Source organism: Carettochelys insculpta, chromosome 6, assembly GCF_033958435.1.
Source record: "Carettochelys insculpta isolate YL-2023 chromosome 6, ASM3395843v1, whole genome shotgun sequence".
Lineage (NCBI taxonomy): Eukaryota > Metazoa > Chordata > Testudines > Carettochelyidae > Carettochelys > Carettochelys insculpta.
Genome location: NC_134142.1, coordinates 103,228,576 through 103,251,972, shown reverse-complemented (window position 1 = coordinate 103,251,972; position 23,397 = coordinate 103,228,576). Strand labels below are relative to the sequence as shown.

Sequence of the window (23,397 nt, the reverse complement as noted above, 5' to 3'; positions counted from 1 at the left end):
TGGTGTTTAGAGCACTTGCCTGGGTGTAGGAGACATAAGTTCAATTTTTCCCAGGGCACCCCACTCTTGGAGTGCTGTAACCCCCGAGCTTCAGGATATTCTGATGTGGGGCTCCCTCAGTCTCTCTTGTTTAGGCTGTTTCTCTGTGGATAAATGATGACTGACTCACTGGTGGAAGATGGCTACACTTGGGATCTCCCACCTTGACCAAGGGTGTCCTAGCCCTTGGTCTATAATGTTATCCTCTCTCATTTTCTCTAGTCAAATGATTGACCTACTGCTACAACTCCTCCTTCCCTTCTTGCCCTCACTTCCTTCTTCCAGTTCTCTTACTCTAAAAAATTCTGCTATTCCACCATCATTCTACCTGCCTCTTCCTGCAATGTAAAGAAAGAAGGCAATTAAATAATTAATTAACATAGCTTCCGGTCATCACCATGTGCATTTGCTTGCGTGTTTATATCCGTATCTTCAACTCTTCATCCATGTGCCTTGGGCACTGATCTTACAAACACTAATGCCTAAGAGCAATTTTATGCATGGGAGTAGTGTTGAGTTCATTCGGTTACTTCTGTGTGTAAAGTTAGTCCTGGTTGTGTTTGTAATGTCAGAATCTTAAACTGTAAACCGTCTGGCGCTTGTACAGCACAAGCACAACAGAACCCCATTTGTTACTTGGGAGGCCTTAATTTCTGATTGTAAAAATTATTTATAACAAACTATCTGTCATTTTCCATTGTTGTTGTTGTTATATTTGTCAGTACCTTGTGTTTGGCAAAATTCTGCTTTGTTTATGAAGTTTGGTAAGATTACCAGAACAGACTGCACCTAATTATTGCACTGTAAGTCTTTGCCCTAAGTGGTGGGTTTTTTTGTTTGTTGTTTTTTGTTTGGGTAATAGGGAATGCAGCTTACTTTAAATGTCATCACAGGCCTGTATGCATGAATTTCTTGGGGAATGGGGAGAGCTTTTTTTGTAAATGTGGACTGCAATATTTTTAAATATAAAGGAGCTCAAAATAGTCATGCAATGAGGTTAATGAAAAATTTGAGTGGAAACAGTGATTGGTAAAATGATTTTGTTATAACATACTAGAAATTTGTACAGTAATAAAGGTTTTATAGAAATCACCTTCTGGGATCTTGCTGTAATATCATAAGTGAAAAACAATATTCCCTGGTTCCACTTTCTTTCCTGTTGCTAGCAGCCAAGGGGATTCTGGTAAAAGTAATCCCTTCCCACCCCCAGGGCAGTTCTTTAGACAAGGAGCTGGTCAAGGAACTACAGCTCCCAGGATAACTTGTGTTCCCCCATTGTGGCCTGCAGGGTCCTTCCGTGCAGTGCAGCAGGGAGGAAGGGAAAGAAACTGGACATGGGTGTGTGCGTGTGTGTGTGCCTGTGTCTTTGCACCCTTCGCCCTCCTCCCCCGTGTGCAGCCTGCATCCTCTTTTAACCCTAAATACCGGTCTTGGAGTGCTACTGTTGGCATAGCTAATGTTATCCAGGCAAATGGGTTCCATGAGAAAAAATTTCTGTTGTTGTATGGTGTGCTTCCATGGGAAGGTTATATGGGGCATATGAGACTCACATAGGAGAATTTAATACTACTAACTTCCCCCAAGTCTGTAGTAAAACATGTTCAAGATTTTGTGTGCTGTCTTTTAAATAAACACTAGCTTTAATAGGACACATCCAGCCATTTCAACCTTCATTAACAATTATTTCAGATTAGATATGTTGGGTGAAATCCTGGCCCTACCAAGGTCAATGGTGAAACTTCCCTAACTTTGAGGAAACTAGGATTTCACCCATTTCCCATGATGAAAATAATTGTTTTATTATGATTATCACAGATCTCCTAAAGTTCCAACACAGTTTAAAAACCTCGGCATACCCAAATATTACTTCAGCTGAACAGGAATTTAGTCACTGCTATGTGTTCTCTTTTCAGTGATCCACGCTCCAGTTATTTGATATATATTGTTTCACTGTGTTCACCAGGGTCCTGGGACAATGGCTATAAGGACATATCATATATAACATTACTAGCAACCTTCCATCAGCTGGATAAAGGCACACGTAAATGTAGCACCCTGATCTCACTGTTTTCCCAGGAGTATCTTCCATATGGTAGACATATTCTGATTGGTCACAATACACAACTCTGCAAGTCTTAATGTTGGGATGTGTCTATATTTAAAAGTTCTTTATTGTGGGATTTATGCTTCTGGAGAATGGACTTATCTATGTAGTTCCATACATTTTAGCCAGTGCTTGGTCTGCCACTTGGTATAATGATATTTGAGTATGAAAAAGCAAATGTAAACAGTGTTTTCTTTTTTCAATTAAAAGGGCTCATACTAGTGTTCAAATGAAGTAATTTGAAAAAAAAAAATAAAAAGGATAATAGAGTCATTGTAGGGTGATCTAGTGAGCTCCTGCCCCATTGTAGAGAGAGCTAGTACAAACCCCTTTACATAGTGTTTCCATTGTAAGATCCTGGTTTCAGCAGCTGCTAACTTTGTCAAACTTGGATATTGTGGTGTTGGTGTTGTATCTTTGGCATTCCTTCAGTTTTAAGTATCTGAATAAACTCAGAATGCTGAAAATTATCTTTGTACTGAGTATGATCTCATGTAAAACTCCAGGGCCTAAACAGAACTTTTTCTGTAATTGCTTCTTCTAGCCTCCAAACAATCTGGTGCTGTACAGTGCTGGGTACAAATACTGAGAGCAGTGAAATTCTCTCCTGTGTTCCTACCGCTCCAACTACCCTGTTCTCAGAGAATGAGAAAGATAAATGACTGGAATGCAGAGGAGGGTTAGAAGTGGCCAGAGGCAAGCTGTGGTTGTAGGGAGAAGACAAGGTGCAGAGACAGGCAGTGGAGACATACAAAGGCAAAGGGAGTATAATCAGACTGGTGGGGTATGTGATTAGGGTGGTGGCAGAAGGGCCCATGCAAGGGGAGGGATAGCTCAGTGGTTTGTGCATTGGCCTTGTAAACCCAGGATTGTGAGCTCAGTCCTTGAGGAGGCCATTTAAGGGTCTGGAGTAAATAGCTTGAAAAAAAAAAAAAAAAAGTTGTCAGGGATAATATTTGGTCATGCTGTGAGGGCAGAGGACTGGATTTGATATCCTCTTGAGGTCCCTTCCAGCTCTATATGTATGCATATCTGACTTGATATAGTTATATTAATCACAAAAATAAATAAAAACTTAACCAGGTGTGTAAGCCAGCCATAAGGTTAAAGTTGTTAAAGAGGGATACAGTCATACCCCAAGACACACTCATTCAGGTTCCAAGAATTCAACTTTATAAGGAGTTTCATTTAATATCCCTACTTCGACTTATGAGGCATTTCTTTGCATTTATGAGGACTGATTTGGATTTCGTGCACCTCAACAGGACGCGGCCACCCTGCAGCAGGAGAAAGGCCATGGCTCCAGGCAACGGCTGCCTGCAGCTGCTGCCCGCCTGGTGCATCTCTCTGCAGCGCCCGGTGGCAGTTTCCCAGAGCCCCTGGCCGGCCACAGCGAGCGCCCACCTCCGGAGCCGGGAGAGGAGGGAACAGCACCCATCCACGGAGCTGCTGCCCTGGGCACCTCGGCCCACCTCCACCTTTACCTTGACACTGCTGTGGCTGATCTGGGTCTGCATCTCAGTGCTGCAGCAGCAGCGCACCCTGGCCCGGATGGTGGCCGTGGGCTCCCTGCGCTCCTGGTGGCACAGGCCAGGGCCAGGCAGAGGCTGGCGGCTCTGGTAGGTGAGCACTGAGGGGATGGAGTTGGCTGCATTGGTCTTGATGAAGAGGCTGTGTGGGGTGGGGGGTTGGCACGGTGCGGGGAGGTAGACTTGTCTGAGTCATGGCAGTAGATTACGCCGCTCTGCAAGATGTGGATGCTGGGTGCGCAGCCCATCCCAGTCTCGCCGCTGCTGCTTGCCCCCCCAGGCGGCTAGGGGGCCGCCGCCACCCCCCCGCACAGCTGCGCCTGGGTTGCTGCTCGCTGCCTGCAGCGTTCCATCCCGTTTAGTGCCTGGCTCACCTGCCGCTGCCATCTCTGCCGCTGCCGGCAGGGCCTCTCTGCCGCGGAGCCCCGTACGAGAGAGGCATCGCCCCTTGCCAGCTGGGGGTCCCCTGTGCCTGCCTACCTCCCCGTGTGACCAGCCCCCTGGCACTGCCCCTTCCCTGCTTAACCTAAGCTGCACTCAGGCCGGGCTGCCTTCCTGTGCCCTGCCCACCCACTTGCACCGGCCCCGCTTGTGCAGCCATGGGCAGCTACCCGGCTTTGCACCCCCACCCCCAGGCACTCTTCGATTTCCGTTCCCCTTGCAGCCCTGTCTCTGCACCTGGGACGGCCCCCTGAAAGCAGGTAAACAGCCATATAATAGAGTAATCAATGAAGGGAAAATGCCTTGTTATGTTGTGTTATAACTAATGTTAACTATTGAAGTAATTGTGTTCATTTTAATGGGATTTGGTGTTGCTTTAGCATAAATGGGTGTAAATTTTGGGGCTCAGGAACACACAAAATTTTTTCACGTTGAAATTAATGGTAATTATGTTTTCGACTTACGAGAATTTGCCGTAAGAGGGTTTTTTTCAGGAACAAATTACCCTTGTAAGGTGGGGGAAAACTAGTGAGAGAAGAGTCTGAAACTTACCAAATGCCAGAATAGAACCCAGGAATCCTGCCTCTACATTCCTCTCCTCACAAAGAGTGGGGAAATCCAGTAACAAAGTGTTTCTCTCTCCTGTGGCTAGATTGCCCAGTGGATAATAGACTGATACCGCTAGCAGTTTCTTCATTAGCCCCAGCGCTAGCCATTTGTGTTACTAATGATGTTATTAATAAACATTTTGAACATACAGTCTGGTAAAATGCTAAGCACTCTCGGAATTGAACTTTAGGTGCTTCAAATTGGATTCCTGAAATTAGTGGACTGCAAAATCCATAATTTTGGCTCTAATCTCGTCATTCCTCAAATCTCCATAAAGACACCTCACTGCACAAGAGGGTATTGGGAAGATAATTTCTTTCAAGTTGGCTCGTCCGTGATGGGAGCTATGGAAAAACCCAGGTGGGAATGAATTCTGAATTCCGCCCTTGCTAAAGGCCATGCAGTCAATCTGGCACTGGGGGCGATACTGTGAATCAGGTTTATAAAATTAAACACTAAACAGGCAGTGCGTGCCCACCTGCCTGGCGCGTGCAAGCTGGCAGGAGCGGTGGCTTCTGGAAGCAGGGGTGCTGCTACCCCCAGGCTGGAAGTGGCTTCAAGTACACAAGGTTCCATTGAGGGACTCTCAAATCACCGCTATAAAAATGGCTCCAAGAGCCTTGGCAGCCACCCCCCTCGCGGGGACAAGCCCATGGGATCGGGTGATTAACGACTGAGCCCCCAGGGGCAGGAGGAGGCCAGCCCCAGTCTGTGGCAGGGTAACTGTGGAGAGCCTGACGCCGGCCTGGAGTGCGGCTGGTGGGGAGTACCCGGGCGCCCGCAGCTCTATGGAGGCGGCTAGGCCTCTCGCTTCCCCGCAAGAGGGAGATGGCGGGGGAGGGGGAACTGCTGTGGCCTAGCAGCCTCCACCCCCGGGCGGATACAGCCTCCGGCTCCGCTTGTACCTGGAGCTGGCACGGCTGCCTGCCCAGCCCCAGCCCTAGCTCGCCGCTGTCCTGCTCCGCTCCGCCCGCCCGCCCCTCATGCATAATGAGGAGGACGGTCCCGCCCCCCGACGGCCATTTGTACGGCACGGGGGGCGCTGCTCTCACTTGGCCCGTAGGCGCCGCGGTGAGGAGCCGCCTGGGACCGGGCAGCCTGCGCGGTTCTGCACCTCCACCCTAAGGAGCTCCGGGCGAGCCGCAGCGGGAGCGGGCCCTGCGGCGCCTGGCCTAGCCCAGCCCAGCCCAGGCCAGAGGCGGCGGTGCAGGGAGGGACCCGGACCCAGACCCGGAGCCGGAGCTGCCGGCTGCGCTCGGCTCGGCTCCCCGATGGCCGCGGGCTGCAGGGACGGGCCGGGCCAGGAGAAGTACCGGCTGGTGGTGGTGGGCGGCGGCGGCGTGGGCAAGTCTGCGCTCACCATCCAGTTCATCCAGGTGAGGGCGCTGGACTGGGCAGCGCCCGGCCGGAGCCGGGCTGTGGGGAGGCCGCACTGCCTTGCCCGGGCCCCCGCCCCGGCGCCTGGGGCACCGTCCTGCCTGCAGGCCCCGGCCCGGCCCTGCCCTGCTGTAGACGGGGGGGCGGTCTTGCTCCCTGGGCGCTGGTGGGCCGTGCCTTTGCCCCGGCGGTACCAGGCCCTGCCCTGCTCCGCTCCCTGGGCGCCGGTGGGAGCTGGCTGGATTTGCCCTAGAGAGGCTCGATCCTGCTCTGCGGCTGCCGATGGGGGTGGCACGTTAATTGCGTGTGGGAGGCCTAGACTGGCTCGGCTCGGCTCAGCTCGGCGCCACAGGCTCTGGTGGGGGTGATGCCTTTTCCTGGACTTAGGGCAGTCCTGGTCCTTGGCCTAGTCCCTGGGCACTGGTGAGTGGTACTGGCTTTGCCCCAGGGGAGGGGAGCCAGCTACCCTAGTCTCTGAGCACTGGTGGGGGGGACGGGGTGTTTGCCCAGGAGCGAGGGGGTTGCCCTGTTCCCCAGGCGCTGGTGGAAAGTGTTGGCTTTTTCTGGGAGTCTGCCTGTTATATTCCCATGCTGGGAGAGGAGTGGGGCTGGGCACTGGCCTGTTAGCAGTGCTCGGATTGGGGATGTTGATGTGTAGAACCACCCGAGGAGGCTGGAGGTTATGCTTTGAAGTTGATGGTGACTGAAGAACCAGGTGTTAGACCAATGACTTTCAGCGTGACCTTTAGCAAGTACTTCAGCCTCTTGTTGCTTCAGTTGTCCTGTCTGTGGAAGAGTGTGAACGCTGCTTTTCCAAAGTGTTTTGTAGATGTATTGTCAAGTTTAGATGCAGAGGAGACACAAACACCGTGGAAACTTCTGGAGGGAGAGGGCTGCCCTATGTCACATACCCTAATTGATGTTTTCCTGGAGCAGCTCTGTTTGAAGATAGTTTCTTTTCCAAGCCCCCTGGTTGGACATGTGTAGTATTCTATTGTATCCAGTGTCCATATTCTTCAGCAGGGGTGAGCAAAGTGGGGGCGGGCCATCTTGGGCTGTGTGTGTGAAATTTCCTAAGGGGTGTGCACTGTGATTTGTTGCTGGGTCAGACTCATCCATCTCATTAAAAACGTTGAGCTATGTTACTCTTTTTATGTGTGCAAGAACTAGGAGTCACCAAATGAACTTAATAGGCAGCAGGCTTAAAACAAGCAATAGGAAGTATTTGTCCACACAACGCACAGTTAACCTGTGGAACTCCTTGCTGGAAGATGTAAAGGCTAAGACTATAGTAGAATTTAACATAGAAGTAGGTAAGCTCATGGAGGATAACTTCGTCAATGGCTATTAGCCAGGATGGGCATGGAGGATGTTCCTAGCCTCTGTTTGCCACAGGCTGGAAATGGGCGACAGGGAGTTGATCACTTGATGATTACCTGTTCTGTTCATTCCCTCTGGGTCACCTGGCATTGGCCACTGTCGGAAGACAGGATACTGGGCTTGATGGACCTAAGGACTCACCCAGTATGGCTATTCTTAGGTGTATTCACATTTATGTACCAATTAATAAAATTTTAATATACTACATATGTTAATACACATGCCAAAAAAGGTTTTTTTGCTTATGAACATAACTGAAATTTCTGTTAGTTTGGACTACATTATATTTGTATGTGTGTGGGGTGTATAGGTTGCTAATTGCAGGGAAGAAAAGTGAGGGCCAATGGGAAAAGTTTGCTTACCCCAGTTTTAGAGTGCAGAAGTGTTCCCATTCATGTTTGGGTAATATCTGAGAATACTCTTACCAATTGCAGTTCATTCTAATAGGACAGGATTGGCTAACATTTCTCTGGCCATCTAATGCAGAGGTGGGGAGACTTTTTTTGGGTGGGGGGTTATTAACTCTCACAAAGTTGAAGCAACCCCCCAAGAAGCAAAAAACCGTCACTGTTGTGGCACTCTAACTGAGACATCTCAATCCCCTCATGCTTTAGCCCCAAGATAGTGGGGGGATAAGAGGGAGGACTGAGGTTCAGCACTTTCCCCAGACCAGATGAACTCTTCTGGGGGCCTGGGGTAGTAGATTTTTGTGGGGGCCCAGGCTCTTGGGTGAGGCCAAAAATGAGGTGTTCAGTATTTGGGAGGAGGCTGTTGGGGAGCCAGATGGTACTGGAGCTGTGGATGGGTAGGCCTGGGGCAGGAGGGAGGTTGCAGAAGTGGGCTCTGAGGGAGAGGGTGCAGGAGCAGGCTGCAAGTTGGGAGGGGGGAAGGGCCCAGGTGGGTGGGAGGAAGCATGAGGGAGATGGGATGCTTACCTGTGCAGCCCCATGGGCATGTGGCTCTGCATCCCCTGATGGTCTCAGGCACTGAGCCTTTGCCACAGGTGGCTGTGGGTTGGGGTGTGGGGTAGAATATTAAAGTGTCGCTTGTACGTCAGAAGCTCCCATCTGCTGGGCTATAATCACTAAAGATAACTGGTTGTGGAAAATGAAGAGATCCATTAAAACTTACTGGCAACAAACGTATTCCTTTGAAATAAGCAACAATAAAATAAGATGTCTAGATTTATGAGGACACTGGAAGCTTAGAGATGGGGGGGGTGCGGGGCAAGGGAAGCATAGTTGGGGGTCATGCATAGCAAAGTGAAAGAGAATGCTGGTATTCCAGCCTCTGTCCAGATGGCTGTTTTTATTAAAGTAATGAGTGATTTAGCTAATGGTGTTGACGTGACAAATTAACAGCTCAGAGTTGTCACATTCAGAATCAGTGTGTTTTATACCCATCAGTTGCCGCTTCTGTCTCTAGATGTACGAAACGTAATGTCAGGATCAAATTTGGAAGGCTTCGTCATAGCCATATGGTTACAAGCTTTTTAAAAGAGGATTCTGTAAGAACTGACGAACTTCTAGAAGAGAGATACAGCTGTGTAGTAGTGTTCTGGGCCAAGTCAACACCAGTTGAGTTTTTGTCTTCAGTGGAAATGCTGCAGCCCATAGCCCTTTGCTGTAGACCATGGGTGTCCAACCTTCTGGCTTGCCTGGGCCGCATTGAGTGAAGAGGAATTGTCTTGGGCCGCATATAAAATATATAATATAGTTAATGTATATAAATCACATAATAATGTTAAAAGTTTACGATCTTGTGGGGCTGCATTACTAGCTGTCCAGGGCCGCATGCGGCCCACGGGTTGGACACGCCTGCTGTAGACTTTCAGTATGGTGATTGGCATCAGAGGGAGTTCTCCTGTGCCTAAAATGAATCCACCTCTCTGAGGCTATGTCTATAACACAAATAGAATCAACTGCTGATACTTTGATTTTAGCTACACAATCGACATAGCTAAAATTGCATATCTGCACTTTGCTAACTTGTGTCTTTATAGGGGAAGGTTGGTGGGGAAAATTTTTCCCTTTGACCTTCCTTACTTGTTACATCTCCTGAGGACTACAGGGGTTGACTGCAACCCCCGAGAGTTCGATTTCATGCACGCGGGAAACGAAATCCCGGAAGATTGAGCCTGAGCATGACAATCTTCCACGGTAGTATAGATAAGCCCTGAAAGGTGGTAACTAGATGGACAGAAAATAGCTCTAGTTAGCCCAGTGCTGTCTACAGCAGGACATACAGAGGTCACTCTTTTTCAAAAGCAGCTACCAGGGGGTTTCTCTGCTGCCACAGCATCTTCCTGGGCAGCTGTTAGCAGGTGGAACAGGTGGAAAGTATCGGCCCCTCTTCTTCTCTGTTGCTCCTGAGTGCACTGTCTCTGGAGACACAGGTGGAATACGCAATGCTGAAGCAGCCAGAGGAGGATCTGGTGGGGTGGCGGGAGTGAAGAGGCAAGTGGCAAGCCCACAGAAAAGTGAGAAGATGAGTGCAGAGGGGTTCTGGTTACAACAGGGGGAAAGAGGAGTGAGTGCGTGCGTGCGTGTGGAGGGGTTCTGGCTACAAGTGGGGGAGGGGGGGAGAGAGACTGTGTGCGCCTGAGTGTTGTCAGGGAAGTGAGGAGTTGAGTGGTGGGTTTGAGAAGAGGAGAGTGGTGATATGCAATTGAAGAGGGGGTAGGGCTAGCTCAGTGGTTTGAGTATTGGCCTGCTAAACCTAGGGTTGTGAGTTCAGCCCTTGAGGGGGCCATTTAGGGATCTAGGACCAATATATTTTTAAAAAAAAAAAAAAAAAGATGGTGGTTGGTCCTGGCAAGAGGGCAGGAGACTGGACTCAGTGTCATAATGAGATCCCTTCCAGTTTTATGTGTATCTCCATATTTTATTAGATGTGGCTGCAGCAAGGTGGATGTGAGTGACAAGCACCTAGGGGAATGGGTGAGTGGAAGCCCCCTTTTTGAGGAGGCTAGTCCCTGACTCCACTGTCTGTGCCCCTGGCAGCTGGAGCCCTGAGAACTCATCTGTAGAAACACCACATGCCCCACCCCCCTAAAATCAGTTGGCTGGAAGAGACATATTGGCGAGAATGTTGAAGTTGCCCCCCAATCCCATGCACCTCACTGGAGGAGCCTCTGGCTGGCTGAAGTCTGGAGTAACCTTCCCCGCTTCTCTCACAGCCACAGGAGCTCTGGGACCCAGCCCCCTCACCCATGTGCCCAGAGGAGCCCTGTGTTAGCTGCAGCTGTGCTTCCCTCTCTCTTCTTCTTTCCAGACCCAAGCCACCCCCCAGTGAAAAGCAACTCTTGGAGGATGCTTTTGCTGTGCCCTAGGTGGGTTCTGAGGCTGCTAAGAGGTGATATTTGCTACGCAGCTTCTTGAGCTCCTCTGTCTCTCAGGGGTCCAGTCAAAGACTTCTTCTTAAATTTACAGACAACTTTTTTTTAAATAAAAGGCCATCGCACTTCTATTCTGTTAGGTCCAGTAAAGAACAGAGATAATGGTGCATTACTTTTATTATTGTCTAAGGCCCCTCCACCCCACCCCAAGTTACATAATTATAATGATTTGGATGTATATATGGGCATATTACTTTAAAAAGGGTAAAATATTTTGTGAGAGAGTCAGTGTAATCACCCCAGTTTTTGCTGTGAGAATCCTTGAAATAGGTTGTCTTAACTACCGTGATCATGGGTGGGAATATTTTAGTGTAGACTTAGCCTGAAGCACATTTAAATTGTTTGGTTTTGCTTTGCTGTTGCAGGGTGCTTAAATGCCCGATCATTAAAGCTATTTTCTGTGCCTTTCTTGCTTCAGGAAAGGCAGCAGAACAGATGATAGGGTTATGTATCTCAGTCCTACTCAGAATGTTTCTTTTCTTATTTTGCCGTTTTTCTTCACCCATATCTCATTGAATTTTTCTCCCATTCCTCTTCTCTGTTTCGTGGCTTTTGGCGTTTGTAATACTGACTTGAAGGCATTTTTAAAAAACTCCTGAAGTTCATCTCATGCCTGGATCCTTTTAATTTTATTAATTGTACTAGTATGGTTGATAGTGGAGAAACGTGGGAGGGGAAGGAGTATGGGGTGGATTTTCAGTACTGGTTTCCTACTCTAAGTACAAGTCAGACAACAGAGTAGAAAGTGCTATCCTGGAATCCTAATGTGCATGCATATCACCTTTGCATGTGCTTATTTAGCCATATTAAATAATGTTCTGGTGGGGTAATAGAATCTGCAGTGCAGGCCAGTGGAGTTTTCTGTACAGCTGTTTTTCAAAGCTGGGAAGAGGTTTTTGGGCATGATTGCCTAGAAAAGACAGTCTTCTACAAGGCATTAAAATCAGTCTTTTAAAAGCTGCTTAGTCTTAATAACAATTGATATCTTTGTTGGACCGTTGAGTTGTGCTGTTTGGGCTATTTGGATGAGGAATTTTAAGCCAGGATGGAGAAAATGGGTAGGCAAAACTAAAAAGGAGTAATTAAATGAGCCATAAGCATCTGTTATATGATATATCTACTTTATTTTATGGGCATGTTGTTTTTTAGCTAGCTGCCAAATTTTTTTTTTTGGCTATTAATTTAGAATGCTGCAAAAACTTTTGTGCAAATATTGCAGGAGAACAAGCCTCTCAGAAGATACCAATAGTTGTAAACCTTTTGCTAAATTCTTCTTTGTCTGTAGATGCAGATAATTAACTTACCCTGGATGAGTGAAGATAAAATTTAGGATTACTGTTCAGATTGAAATTTGGTATGGTTGCCTTAGATTAGTGATTCCCAAACTTTTCAGCATCACGCCCCCTTTTTGATTTTTAAAAAGCCCTCATGCCCCCCACCTCTTTGTTACCATCTTCCAACCCGCCTTTTAACAAAAAAAAATCAGTTTGTAATTTAAAACGTATAAATTTTTAAAATTAAAAATAAACACAAATAGTTTTTCATGGCCCAAAAATTTAATAAAAATGTAATTTAAATCAGAAATAAAAGAAACAAAATTAAATTAATGTGAAGGATGATCCTGCATTTTCTTTGAGTTGAGAAGTCTGAGGTTTGAAAGATGAAAGTGCACAACGCAAATCATTTTCTACATCCAGTCGATTTCTTTTTTAATGCGCCTAAACTTGCAAAGTTTTTTTTCACAGAGGTATGATGACGAAAACCAAAGAATAATATGTAGTGCTTCTCCAACTTTCGAGTACATTAGGAAATATATTCTATCCAAAATTCCTCCAAGCTTCAGTTTTTGAAACTTTCTTTCACACTTCAATCATATTTTATTTCAAGTTCTTGTTAGACTTCTGGCAATGAATCAACATCAATGTTGAATGGACTGTGTACTAATTTATGAATGGGATTGCCAGAAAACTTGTCTGGGAAACAGCGGATGAATTCGTCAGCAAGGCAGTCCAGAGCAAACACAATTTTGTTCTTCACACCCTCTTCACAATGTCTTTGGAAGCCTTCATTTTCAGTAAGTGATGAAAATGTCAGAAAAAACAAAAAGTTAGGCATCTGAGCTTGTGTTTGATATTTCTAAAGCTGGATCTTTTTTGTAAATGCTTTGATGGCATTGTGGTGTGCTATAATATTTGCAGCATTGTTTCCTTGCAGCTTAAAACTGAGGTTGTTAAAAGATTCAAAAAAGTCCATGAGGTACTCCAATGAAAGCTGAAATGTTTGGTCCATAAATGCATGATAGAACTCTCCTTTCTTCTGTTGCCTGATGAAAATTTCTACCTTGTCTTTCAGTTCAAATAACCTCAAAAGCACTTTACCTTTGGAAAGCCATCGCTCCTCCATGTGAAACAAGAGTTTTATGACCCACTCCCAAATCTGTGCAAAGAGCAACAAAACCTTGTATTTAAAGTACTGTTCTTCACAAAATTGACAACTTTGATGGCCAAATTCAATGAGAGATGTAGGTCACCTGGAAGGGTTTTAGCAGCCAGCACTTGTCTATGTATGATTGTGAGTTGTGGTTATGTCTGGATTTTTTTCTTTCACCAGTGTCACAAATCCAGGGCGAGAGCCAAGCATCGCTGGAGCACCGTCTGTGCAAACGCCAACCAGTTGTCCCCATGGAAGTCTGTTTTCTCAAAAAAAGTCATAAATGGTTTTCATAACGTCAGAAGCCTTTGATGTTGTTGTCAATGCCTTCAAAAAAAAAAAGCAGTTCTTCTTTCACAGTTCCATTGTTAATGAATCAAACATAGACGGGCAACTGACAGCATTTTGCTACGTCAGTGATATGAAAAAAGGAGAAGCCAACACTACCTCTGCAACTTGAAGTTTTAAGATCTTTCACCAGGTCATCAATGCCATGTTTATGGAATCATCAGAAAGTGAAATTTCTGATATTTTTTTCTTGCTTTTGACACCAAGCACCATATCAGCTGCTTTCAACAAGCAAGATTTCACAAGAGTTTCTCTGTTGATGTGCTCTTTCTTGGCTTTAGCATTGAGCAGTGACAGTTCACAAGATGCTTCTACTGCTTTGACCAGTGCTTGACGAAAAGCTCCAGTAGTATCCAGATTCATGAGTTTCAAATTTTGAAGTTCAGTAGCAAAAAACACTTCTGGTTTGTCTGTCAAAACTCTGTGGTTCGTCTTCGTAAAGTGCTGCTCAAGATGACTAGGTCTCAGGGTGTCATTGCTGAGAATGGTGTGGCATAGTATGCATTGAAGATGATCGATCGATCCCTTTTTTTCCCCATGACAGTGAAGCCATACTTAATGTAGTCTTGATCGTACTTCCTTTTTTAAATGTCATAATATATTAATTAAAAAACTAAAAATAATTTTCCTGATTTGAATAAATTTAGTGGATGCAAGTTACTTTGATAAGTTATTGTGAATGTTTATTTACTACTACTATTTTGTATGGACATGTGCTGCCTTATACATATCCCCCCCACCAGTAACTGCGCAAGACCGGCTACCTCCTCCAATGATACGACAGTCCCAAACACTCCTGTGAGTGTGCTAGAAAGTTTGAAAAGTTTTATTGCCTTCTGTGTCATTCTTCAGCTTCCCCACTGACTGAACCAGTACCCCTACCTGTCAGAAGGGTTAAAAAAATATGCATTTTGTGGTATGAAATTTGAAAATTAAATTTTTTTTTACAGCAGTGGTCTTCAATCCTTTTACACCCAAGATCACTTTTTCAGTGTCAGGGCAAGCCCTCAGGCCCCACCCTCTTTGGTCCCCTCCTCTCCATCATTTGCTGTCCTCAGCCCTTACTCACTCTCATTGGGTTGAGACACGAGGTATGGGCTTTGAAGTGGGAATGAGGGATTTGGGTGTGGGAAGGGGTGAAAAGTGCAAGTTTTGGGATGGAATTTGGGTGCTGGGAGATGTGAAGGGGCTGCTGGCTCAGGGAGGGGGCTGGAGAGTTTCAGGGTGCTGAGCAAAGCACAGACTTGTGGATGTGAGGGTGTAGTAGTTCAGATTGGGGTGTATGAGTGGCTCAGGGTAGGGGGGTTGGGAGTATGATGGGTTCAGGACACAGATTTGCAGTGTGTGGATTGTGCAGTAGTGTTGTGGCAGAAGACTTGGAATGTGAGAGGTTCAGGACAGGGGATTCTGGCATATGATAGGCTCAGGATTGATGTGTGTGAGGATGTGGGGGTGTTACGTTGCTGTGGCCAGATGGGACTTGTTGCCCAGGCTTCATTTTTAATAAAATATGTCCAACACAAATGTTTCAGCATGGTCTTTATTTATGGCAGGGGTAGGGAACTTGTTTTGGGTCAGGGTTCACTGACCCTCAGAAAAATAAGTCAGGGACCACACGAGTCCCTGTAGCTGTAGATGGGATTCCTTCGAAAGGAAGCCCCACTTTCGAAAGCACCCTTCTTCCTAGAACCTAGGAAGAAGAGTTCTTTTGAAAATAGGGTTTATTTTCAAAAGAATCCCATCTACACACCTGTTTTTCTTTTGAAAAATTCTCTTCCAAAACCATGATTGCATGTGATATTATGCAACTGAAGCATGAGATTTGTAAATCAGCACTTCATTTGCATTTTTGATCTGACTCATTTGTATTCCCCTTTCAAAAGGGGAATACAATGTAGACATAGCTTCTGTGGGCATAAACTGCTGTAAAGAAGGGGGGCTTTATTTATTAGATACAAAATATTGGTTGCACTTTGTAGCATCAACAGAGCATTAGTGTTATCACTTAATTATACCATAGACAAAAGGTGAGCAAACTTTTTACACCAGGCCTGACTTTTTGTGTCTACAATTAGCAGTGTCCTCACCCCAACCCGTCTAATGTAATCCAAACTCACAGAAATTTCATTTATGTTCATGTGGCAGGGGTGGGGAAAAACCCTTATGGCTCATATAAGAAGATAAGTCTGAAGAACATAAAAGCTATATTAGTCGGTATATAAATGTGGATACACACATGGAAAAACCATAAGATATTTTTAATGAAATGGATGAGCCTGAGACATAGCAGCAACCTGTCCCCAACAGCATTTGGGGCTGCATTGTTCTAGTTACCACCACAGAACAAAGATTGTCCCTAGCAAAATACTGTATCTGCCCCCAGAGACCTTACAATCACATCTATAGGAAAGACAAATGACAGGCTGGGGTGGCCGTTTTTTTCATTGGGGGCCACATGGCAATTTTTCACATGTTCTGGGGGCCAAACGTAAAATAGCCTCAAACTGCCTCAATGCTTAATCCCTCGCAGCCCCAACTTGCCTCCAGGCTTAAACCTCTTGCAGCCCCAAACCCAGGATTAATTTACTGTACAAAGGAGCTCTATGTGCTGCTGTCCCCCCTACCTCCTCTCACCCCCGGCTCCTTTGTCAGGCTGCCATCTTCCCCTCACTGCAGCTGCGCAGCTCTCCCCAGCTCTCCTGCTCCCTGCCCTGCCATGCTGAAATAAGGAGACTCAGTTTAATTGGTTGAACAGCTGGCAGGGCGACAGGAGGAATCTGGCTATTAAACCAATTAAATTGAGTTCTCTTTCCACGTGGCAGGGCAGGGAGCCATAAACAGCGTCAGTGGCGGGAGTATGAATGGCTCCTTAAAGAGCCACATGCAGCTTGGAGCTGCCCAGACGGCTTTCAGAATGGCACTGCTGCCTGCTCTGTGGGCAGGATGAAAAGGGTTTGGGCCTGCAATTGTTTGGGCCCCAGTTATAGTTCAGAGGTATATTTGCCTTGTCTCCTGCCCTTCATCCTTGTTACCCTGTCTGAACCCTACACAGTGTTCCCTTTAAGCTGAGTGCTTGGGTGGCCACCCAGAAGAGATTCACATGCCTCTCAGCTGATTAGCAGAATGCCCACAGTGGGAAGCATGCATTTGTAATGGTGGTGCACATCTGCACATGCCTTGGTGCATATAACAAAATGTATTCTTCATGAGGTGAGCCATCCCATCCATAGGATGGATCAGGGCAGCTGCCCCAGGCCCTGTGCTTTTGGGGGCCCCAGGGAAGCTGCCCCAACCTACTCATGAATGGGAGGAACTTGGGGATTAAGGGGCCTGGCTTGGCAGCAGGGTTGTCCCCTCCTCCCCCTTCCATTCCCCTCACTAATCATGCAGATGGTGGTAGCTGTAGCAGCTGAGCAGCCTGCTCCGGTCCATCGTACCCACCTCTCAGCCCTATAGTGCCAGGCACCTCAGTTGTGGCAGGAAGCTGTTTAGACTGTTACAGGTCTAATTGGTCCTATGAGTGCTCACAAAATTCCTATGTACCCTCTCTAGAAATTCTTCAGGTGAAATCCTTGTTCCATGGAAGTCATTGGGAGCTTTGCTATTGATGCCATTGGGGCCAATATTTCATTTATTACTACTCTAGTGGGCTTTAGGAGTTCTAATCAATTTCATCCTGGAAGTAAAGGCACTTTGTCTATTTCTAGGATTCAGTATTTTTTAACATTATTCAGAAACACAAAAGTTTAGAGCAGGAAGTGAGGAAGAATAGTGTATACAAATGAAATTATAGAAGAATGTAGTCATGTTGGAATTTGTTTACAACATTAGATTTAATGCAGTCTGAAATATAGTAGTAAATGGTGTTTCATAATGAAATTGAAGAACTTAGTTTTTGTTGTTAGTAATTTACAGTTTACATTAAAACCCTTTTACCTCAATCTCAGACTTTTCGTAAAATTATACATTTCCTAAGTAAAATGACTCTACATCTTTTTTAATTCTCTAGGTCCACAGTTCTCAACCTTTTTCTTTGAGTTGATAAAATCTCTAAGCCAGTGGTGTGGAAGGGGGGGCAGTTGGGGCTGAGGATTTCAGCTGCCAGGTGGACTGAGGGTTCAGGGATATGAACCCTGTGTGTCATTGAGGCTTTGGATGGGTAGGGGCCCTTGAGCATAGGTGTAGTATACGACTTTGTTATGTAGATGAGGCAGGCCCTGGAAGGGCTCATACCAGCTTTGCACAGTGGGGCCGGGGCGGGAGCACCATCTGGACTCACTTCAGCAGCAGGTCACCCAGCCTGCCTGGATTTGGAAGGGGGGCTTGCAATCAAAAATTATAATTCCGGTTAGAAGAGGTCAGCTCAAAAAGTGTGAAAGCCCCTCAGTGTGTGGGCACAGGGTAGTGAGGGACTATATAGCGAGGGGTAGTTCAGGGTGCAGGTAAGAAGTTTCAGGAGACTCGGTAAGCAGGGATGTAGCTCAGGATCCAGGCAGAAGGGTAGCTAAGGTGCTTGGCAGGCCCTCTCAGAGAGGGTTCTGCTGGCCCAAGCCCCAGAGCTGGGTCCACTCACCCATACAACTCTTGCTGGCTGCATGAAGTAGTCCAGTGGGACAGGGAACTGAGGAGCAGCTGCAGACCTGAGCACCTTCACCACCAGCTGGAGGAGACAGGAGAGCGCTGTGGCTGTCCACTCCATAACACCATAATGGCCACCCCACACTGCCCAGCTCTGGCCGCCCGGCTCTTATCTGACCAGAAGGTGGAACCACAGTGCAGGAGAGGGAGAAGAGGAGGTGCAGAGGGTGTGGAGCTGTCCCAGGGACTGACCTGCTCCTTGTGTAAGGTATTGATTGCCCCACCCCAAAACTGCCATGTTCTCCTAGTTCCCTTCCTCCATTTCTGTTATGGGGCTTCAGGTTTCTGTTCTGGGGCTCGTGGAACCTCTAAAACGCAGGCCTTCAGGGGCCTGCAGACCCTGTCTGAGTACCATTATCCTGACTTTTAAGTAATGCTAGTGCACTGCAATGAAGTTGTGTGGTAATCCTAACTTTTTCTTCTCAGAAGTAAAGTAAATGGCAGATGACACTCGGATCCAAAATTCAGAAGGCAGTTTGTTTTAGAAAAAGAGAGCTGCTTAACAGATTGCAGTTTAGTGGACTAAAATAGTTGGAAATTAGTGACTTTATTTTGTGGGGGTAGGAGGTTCTGTGCAGCACACACAGCTGTTGCCACAATAGCTTTTCTCCAGCTGTCATGCAGTGGCCTGTCACAGAATACCCCACATTCCCTTCTTACTCAGCCTGTTTTCTTGCTCAAAGAAATGGATCCTAGTAGAAACCACTCTTTCTGTTTTTTTAAATTTTACAGTCTTGTACTTTTTAATGCCTAAACTGAGCAGTTTGTAGTCATTAATTATATACTGATGTTCTGTTGGTGCCACTAAAGCTTTACTTAAGAACACAGAAAGCTGCTCTACAAAACAGTGGAAGTATTTAGTCTGAAATATTGCAAGTTTAGACAGCACCTCTACAATATTAGCAATTGTAACAGAATCCATAAAGTTAGTCACACAATGATTTCTGTCACAAAAGGAACATAATCTGGCATATTGAGTATACTCTGGTGATTTATAAGAATTTATTCATTTGTAAATATCACTCGTAGCCAATTAATGCCATCTCTTATTTTAACTCATTACACAGATTAGTTGAATTTTTAGTTCAACACTGCTGAAATTTTAAAATTTGTTACTACACCAATGTGGTGAAGGACACTGAATGTGTAAGAATACTTCAATATAAATTTGATTTAATTTGGTAAAATTATGTGGAAAAGTGATTGCAAAAATGATTTTGGGTCCTACGTAATTTCCTTGTCTTCATCAGTGTCTCTCTGTTTACAGGTGGGATACTTCTAACCCCACAATAGCTAAAAATCAAACTGGTTTTGTATTTCTTCCATAATTGCCAGTAAGATTCTGAAATTGGAAATGAGTTGACCATTTTGTTGGTGCATTGTGTTAGTAGAATGAATTGGATGTAGTCATTCACAGCTTTATTGGCTCTGCAGGACTAAAAGTAGTCAAACATTTGTCATTGAAGTAGTAAAATGATTTGTGTACATGTTGTGAACAGGTCTTAAGATGTCAGTACTTATGCTTCCACTCTTCTGAGAATAACTGTACTTGAAGAATTTTTATTGATTTAAACTAAGTTTTTTATTAAAGTTAAGTTATCCAAGAGCTGATTAGATCTCAGAGATGACTGTTGAACACCGGCACAAATACAGAAGCTATAGTGAGGTACTATGTTGAAATTGAGAAGGGGGGGAGGCTGTTTATTTTTTCAATCTAAAAATCCAAGTTGACTAGAATACCTTACTAAATCTTTTGACAGTCCAGATGGCTAATGCTTTGTGCAACTTTAGCATGGTCTAATAAGTGGTATTATAGAGTCTTTCATGCAGTTTCTAACCTCTGAGTAAGTTTCACTAACCGCCAGGAACATGTCCTTCAAATAAGTCATCAAAATCCAGATGGATGAGATGCCATAGATTCTCAGGCTATGACTGTGTGTGCAGCATGTCAGTTCTGGCGTATTCCTTCCACTTTACTACACTGTACGTTTTTCTTCTGTATAATAGCATAGTCCAACTCAAGCAGCCAGAAATTACAACTGTTAAGGACCAGGCATTTTAAGCCTTTTTAATCACGTTGTGCCTTTATAACGAAGACCCCATAAAAGTCATTAATACTGTATGTTACTAGTGAACTCCAACTTTTGTATTGCCTTAAGGTATTTGGGGCACCGCCACCTGAAAGTAGTGATGCTTTGTTCAAACTAATGTAGGTCCAGAGCTTGTCTTACATGTGTTGGAGGCAGAAGCTCTTGATCATTTTTATATGCATGCAATTGAGGACGTAGTCCTTTCCCCTCCTGGAATCATAGGAGTATGTGCTTGGAGAAAAGATGTTGGGACTTCACAACAGGCATTAGCATCCAGGCTCACCTGCCCCCAACCATGCCTCTGCTCCTGCCAGAGTGTGGGGGCTTGTCCCTCTCCACTGGGTACTGTACTCTGTGCCTGGGAACACTTGGAGGGGTGTGTGTATGCAGAACAGAGTTAGTCCCATTGCTGGGAATGCTATGGGTGGGGTGGGGGAGAAGGGCAGGCAAGTTCCCTGTAAGTTGACTACTTGGGCAGCCACCCAAGAGAGATTCAGGTGTTGTCCAGCTGATAAGCAGATGGCCCACAGCTAATATTATGTTTCTACTGGTGGTGCACATCTGCACTTGCTTTGTGTGTAAACAAAATTTATTTTGCCCTGGATGTGGAAAAAAAATAGAGGGATCCCTACTGTTCCCCAACAGGAGTACCCAGCAGGTAGAGCAGGGCAAGCTCTGAGCACATGGTGTGGGGAGTGAAATGAGGGGGGCATGGACACATTTTTAAGGGGCTCCCATTTTTACAGAGGGCTCCTGGCCAGAGCAGCTATCCTTCACCATCTTCCAAGGCCGGCTGTGTGATGAGTGGGAAAGGCAGCACTGTTGTTGCCGTGCACCCAAAGTTTGGGCCCACCCACCTGTCCCATTCTGGCTATGCCACTCGTGTTCCAGTATGCTTGGTGTACAACAGTTAAAAGTATGCTGATAGCTGCCACGTATGCATTGTAGTGTACTGCAGAGAATGCACAGAAATATATAAGACAATGCCACAGAACAGCTTCAGGGACTTGGGCCTGGTACAATGGAATAGGTGCCACCGAGAAGGCATACAGATGTGGGGTATTCTGCTCTGTTCAGTTGTTACATTAGCCTGTGTAATTCAGGCTGATTAGTGCATGTGTGGATTTTATCAAATCACTTTAGAGATTGAACATCAGTTGTAGCAAACACATCTATATTAAGGAGCACGTATGGTGGGAATTGGGTAGCCCTTTACACAGGGCCACAAGCCTGTGCCTCAGCAAACCATAGCCTGAGAACTAATAAGCTAGCTGTGCTAGAGAGAGCTGTTCTGACAGTGTCCTTGAGTCTTCAGTTATAAACACATATCTTGAACTACATTGTTTAACTAACAGGAGCAGAGGCTACCTGGGTCCAGCCTGGCTTTTGTGTAGAAAGATGTGCATTGAAGGCAGTTCAAGTCTGAATGGCTCTAAGATCTCATTTTCCCCTGAGCTTTCTTAGTGATACTTGTTCAAAAAGACAATAACTTTATTTACTGATTCCCTTAAAGCTTGAATAAACACTAACTGTGTCATTAATTGAATGTTAATGGTGAAGCCTGTTTGTTAAGCAGCTTTGTATTCAGATGAGACAATTTTCCTCATTTGTGAACTAAGCTTGGTTGAAGTCAGATGGTAACACAAAGAGGGAGCATTCCTTTCTTTGCCAGTTTTATACTTACTAAAAATGATTTCTTAACAATTCAGCTTCATTTTCTCAACTAGAATAGCTATGCTGCCTGCTTTAAGAGAGCTTTATGTTCACGAGCAGTTTAGGTACAGAAGGGCAGCTTTTTGGCTGGGTTTGCACATTTTGTTTTGGCTAGCAGAGCAAGTAAAGTAAAAGTGACTTTACCTTTAAAGTTACATTCCAAAGTCTCCTGCATCCAGTATTGCTTAACTTGAGATAAAGTACCCCTGCCGCTTTACAGATGCAACAGTTTATGCCCCAAAGGGCTTTCACGTGGAACACAAGGTAAGACAAGTTTTGAAAAGGTTATGATACGTGAGGAGATGACAAAAATTATGCAGTAAGAACATGTGGTTGCTTTGTCTAGCTTGGAATGATTCCTAAAGGTTCTTATGTTTTTTTGTTTACAATACTGAAAGTAGTATATAGAGCTCCTTGTTATCTGTTTACAGGTGAGAAATCTGAGGATGTGAAACTGATGTTGAAAGCTGAAGTCCTACCTGTTCTGCTTATGGGCGACTTTTTTTTTCTGTTAAAATGTAGGGATGTGCTCTGGCATCCTTCAACAAAATCTCCTTGGCCCAGCCATTCTTTTGAACGCTCAGTAAGGTACCCCTATGCTTTCTGCCACCTCTGTCGTTGCAGTTTAGTGCTAGGGCAGGAATAGTTGTAAAATGGGAGGTGGCATAACTGTGAGAACATTTCTTTCCTTTTTGTATAATTTTAGAAATTCTTAGTAGAAAGCAAATACAGAGATATTTACTCAAGCTAGACTGGTTCTCTTGACTTTCTCTGTTCTCTGCACTTAAAGGATGCATCATGTTTGTGTATTTAGACTAGTCATGTAATCACATGCAGAAATAAAATGTCTCAACTTAAGTGCAAATATGGTTTCTACATTACTGTCTTTATATCTTACTGAAAGCTCCTTCTGAAAAAGTATACTGCTTTAGTGTTTCCTTTACTAGTTCACTTGTTAAGTGACTAATATAGTTCATGTTTATTGCTACAGGCTCCACAGACTCCCTGGAAAACTCTATTCAGACCAAACATGTTTAAACACTTCTAATGTAAATATTAGACATCTTCAGAGGAGGAGCCATATGGGTGATATACCAGCACCACATTGTACTATCCTACCTCTTCTGAAGTGTCTGTGATGAACGTTTTGTCTGTGGCATGCTCAGCCTGGGATCATATCCTTCTCTTGCGCCAGTGCAATAACCACAATGGAAGGGCCCTTGTACCTCTCTCAGGAAAGCTCGATGAGGTTTCCAAGGCTCAAATCCTGTGGGGGCAGGGTGGAAATGAGGAAGTAGATTT

The 23,397-nt window shown here is 45.4% G+C and overlaps 1 protein-coding gene across 1 annotated transcript in view; it reads left to right on the top strand.

Annotated features, from left to right (window-relative positions):
* The first annotated feature begins 5,742 nt into the window (after positions 1–5,742).
* The window catches only part of RRAS2 (RAS related 2), a 116,510-nt gene continuing 98,855 nt past the window's right edge, over positions 5,743–23,397 (top strand). Inside the window, exon 1 of the mRNA XM_074999036.1 lies at positions 5,743–6,098. Coding sequence (XP_074855137.1) covers positions 5,994–6,098 — 105 coding nt within the window. The 5' untranslated portion in view covers positions 5,743–5,993. The remainder of the gene's footprint in view (positions 6,099–23,397) is intronic.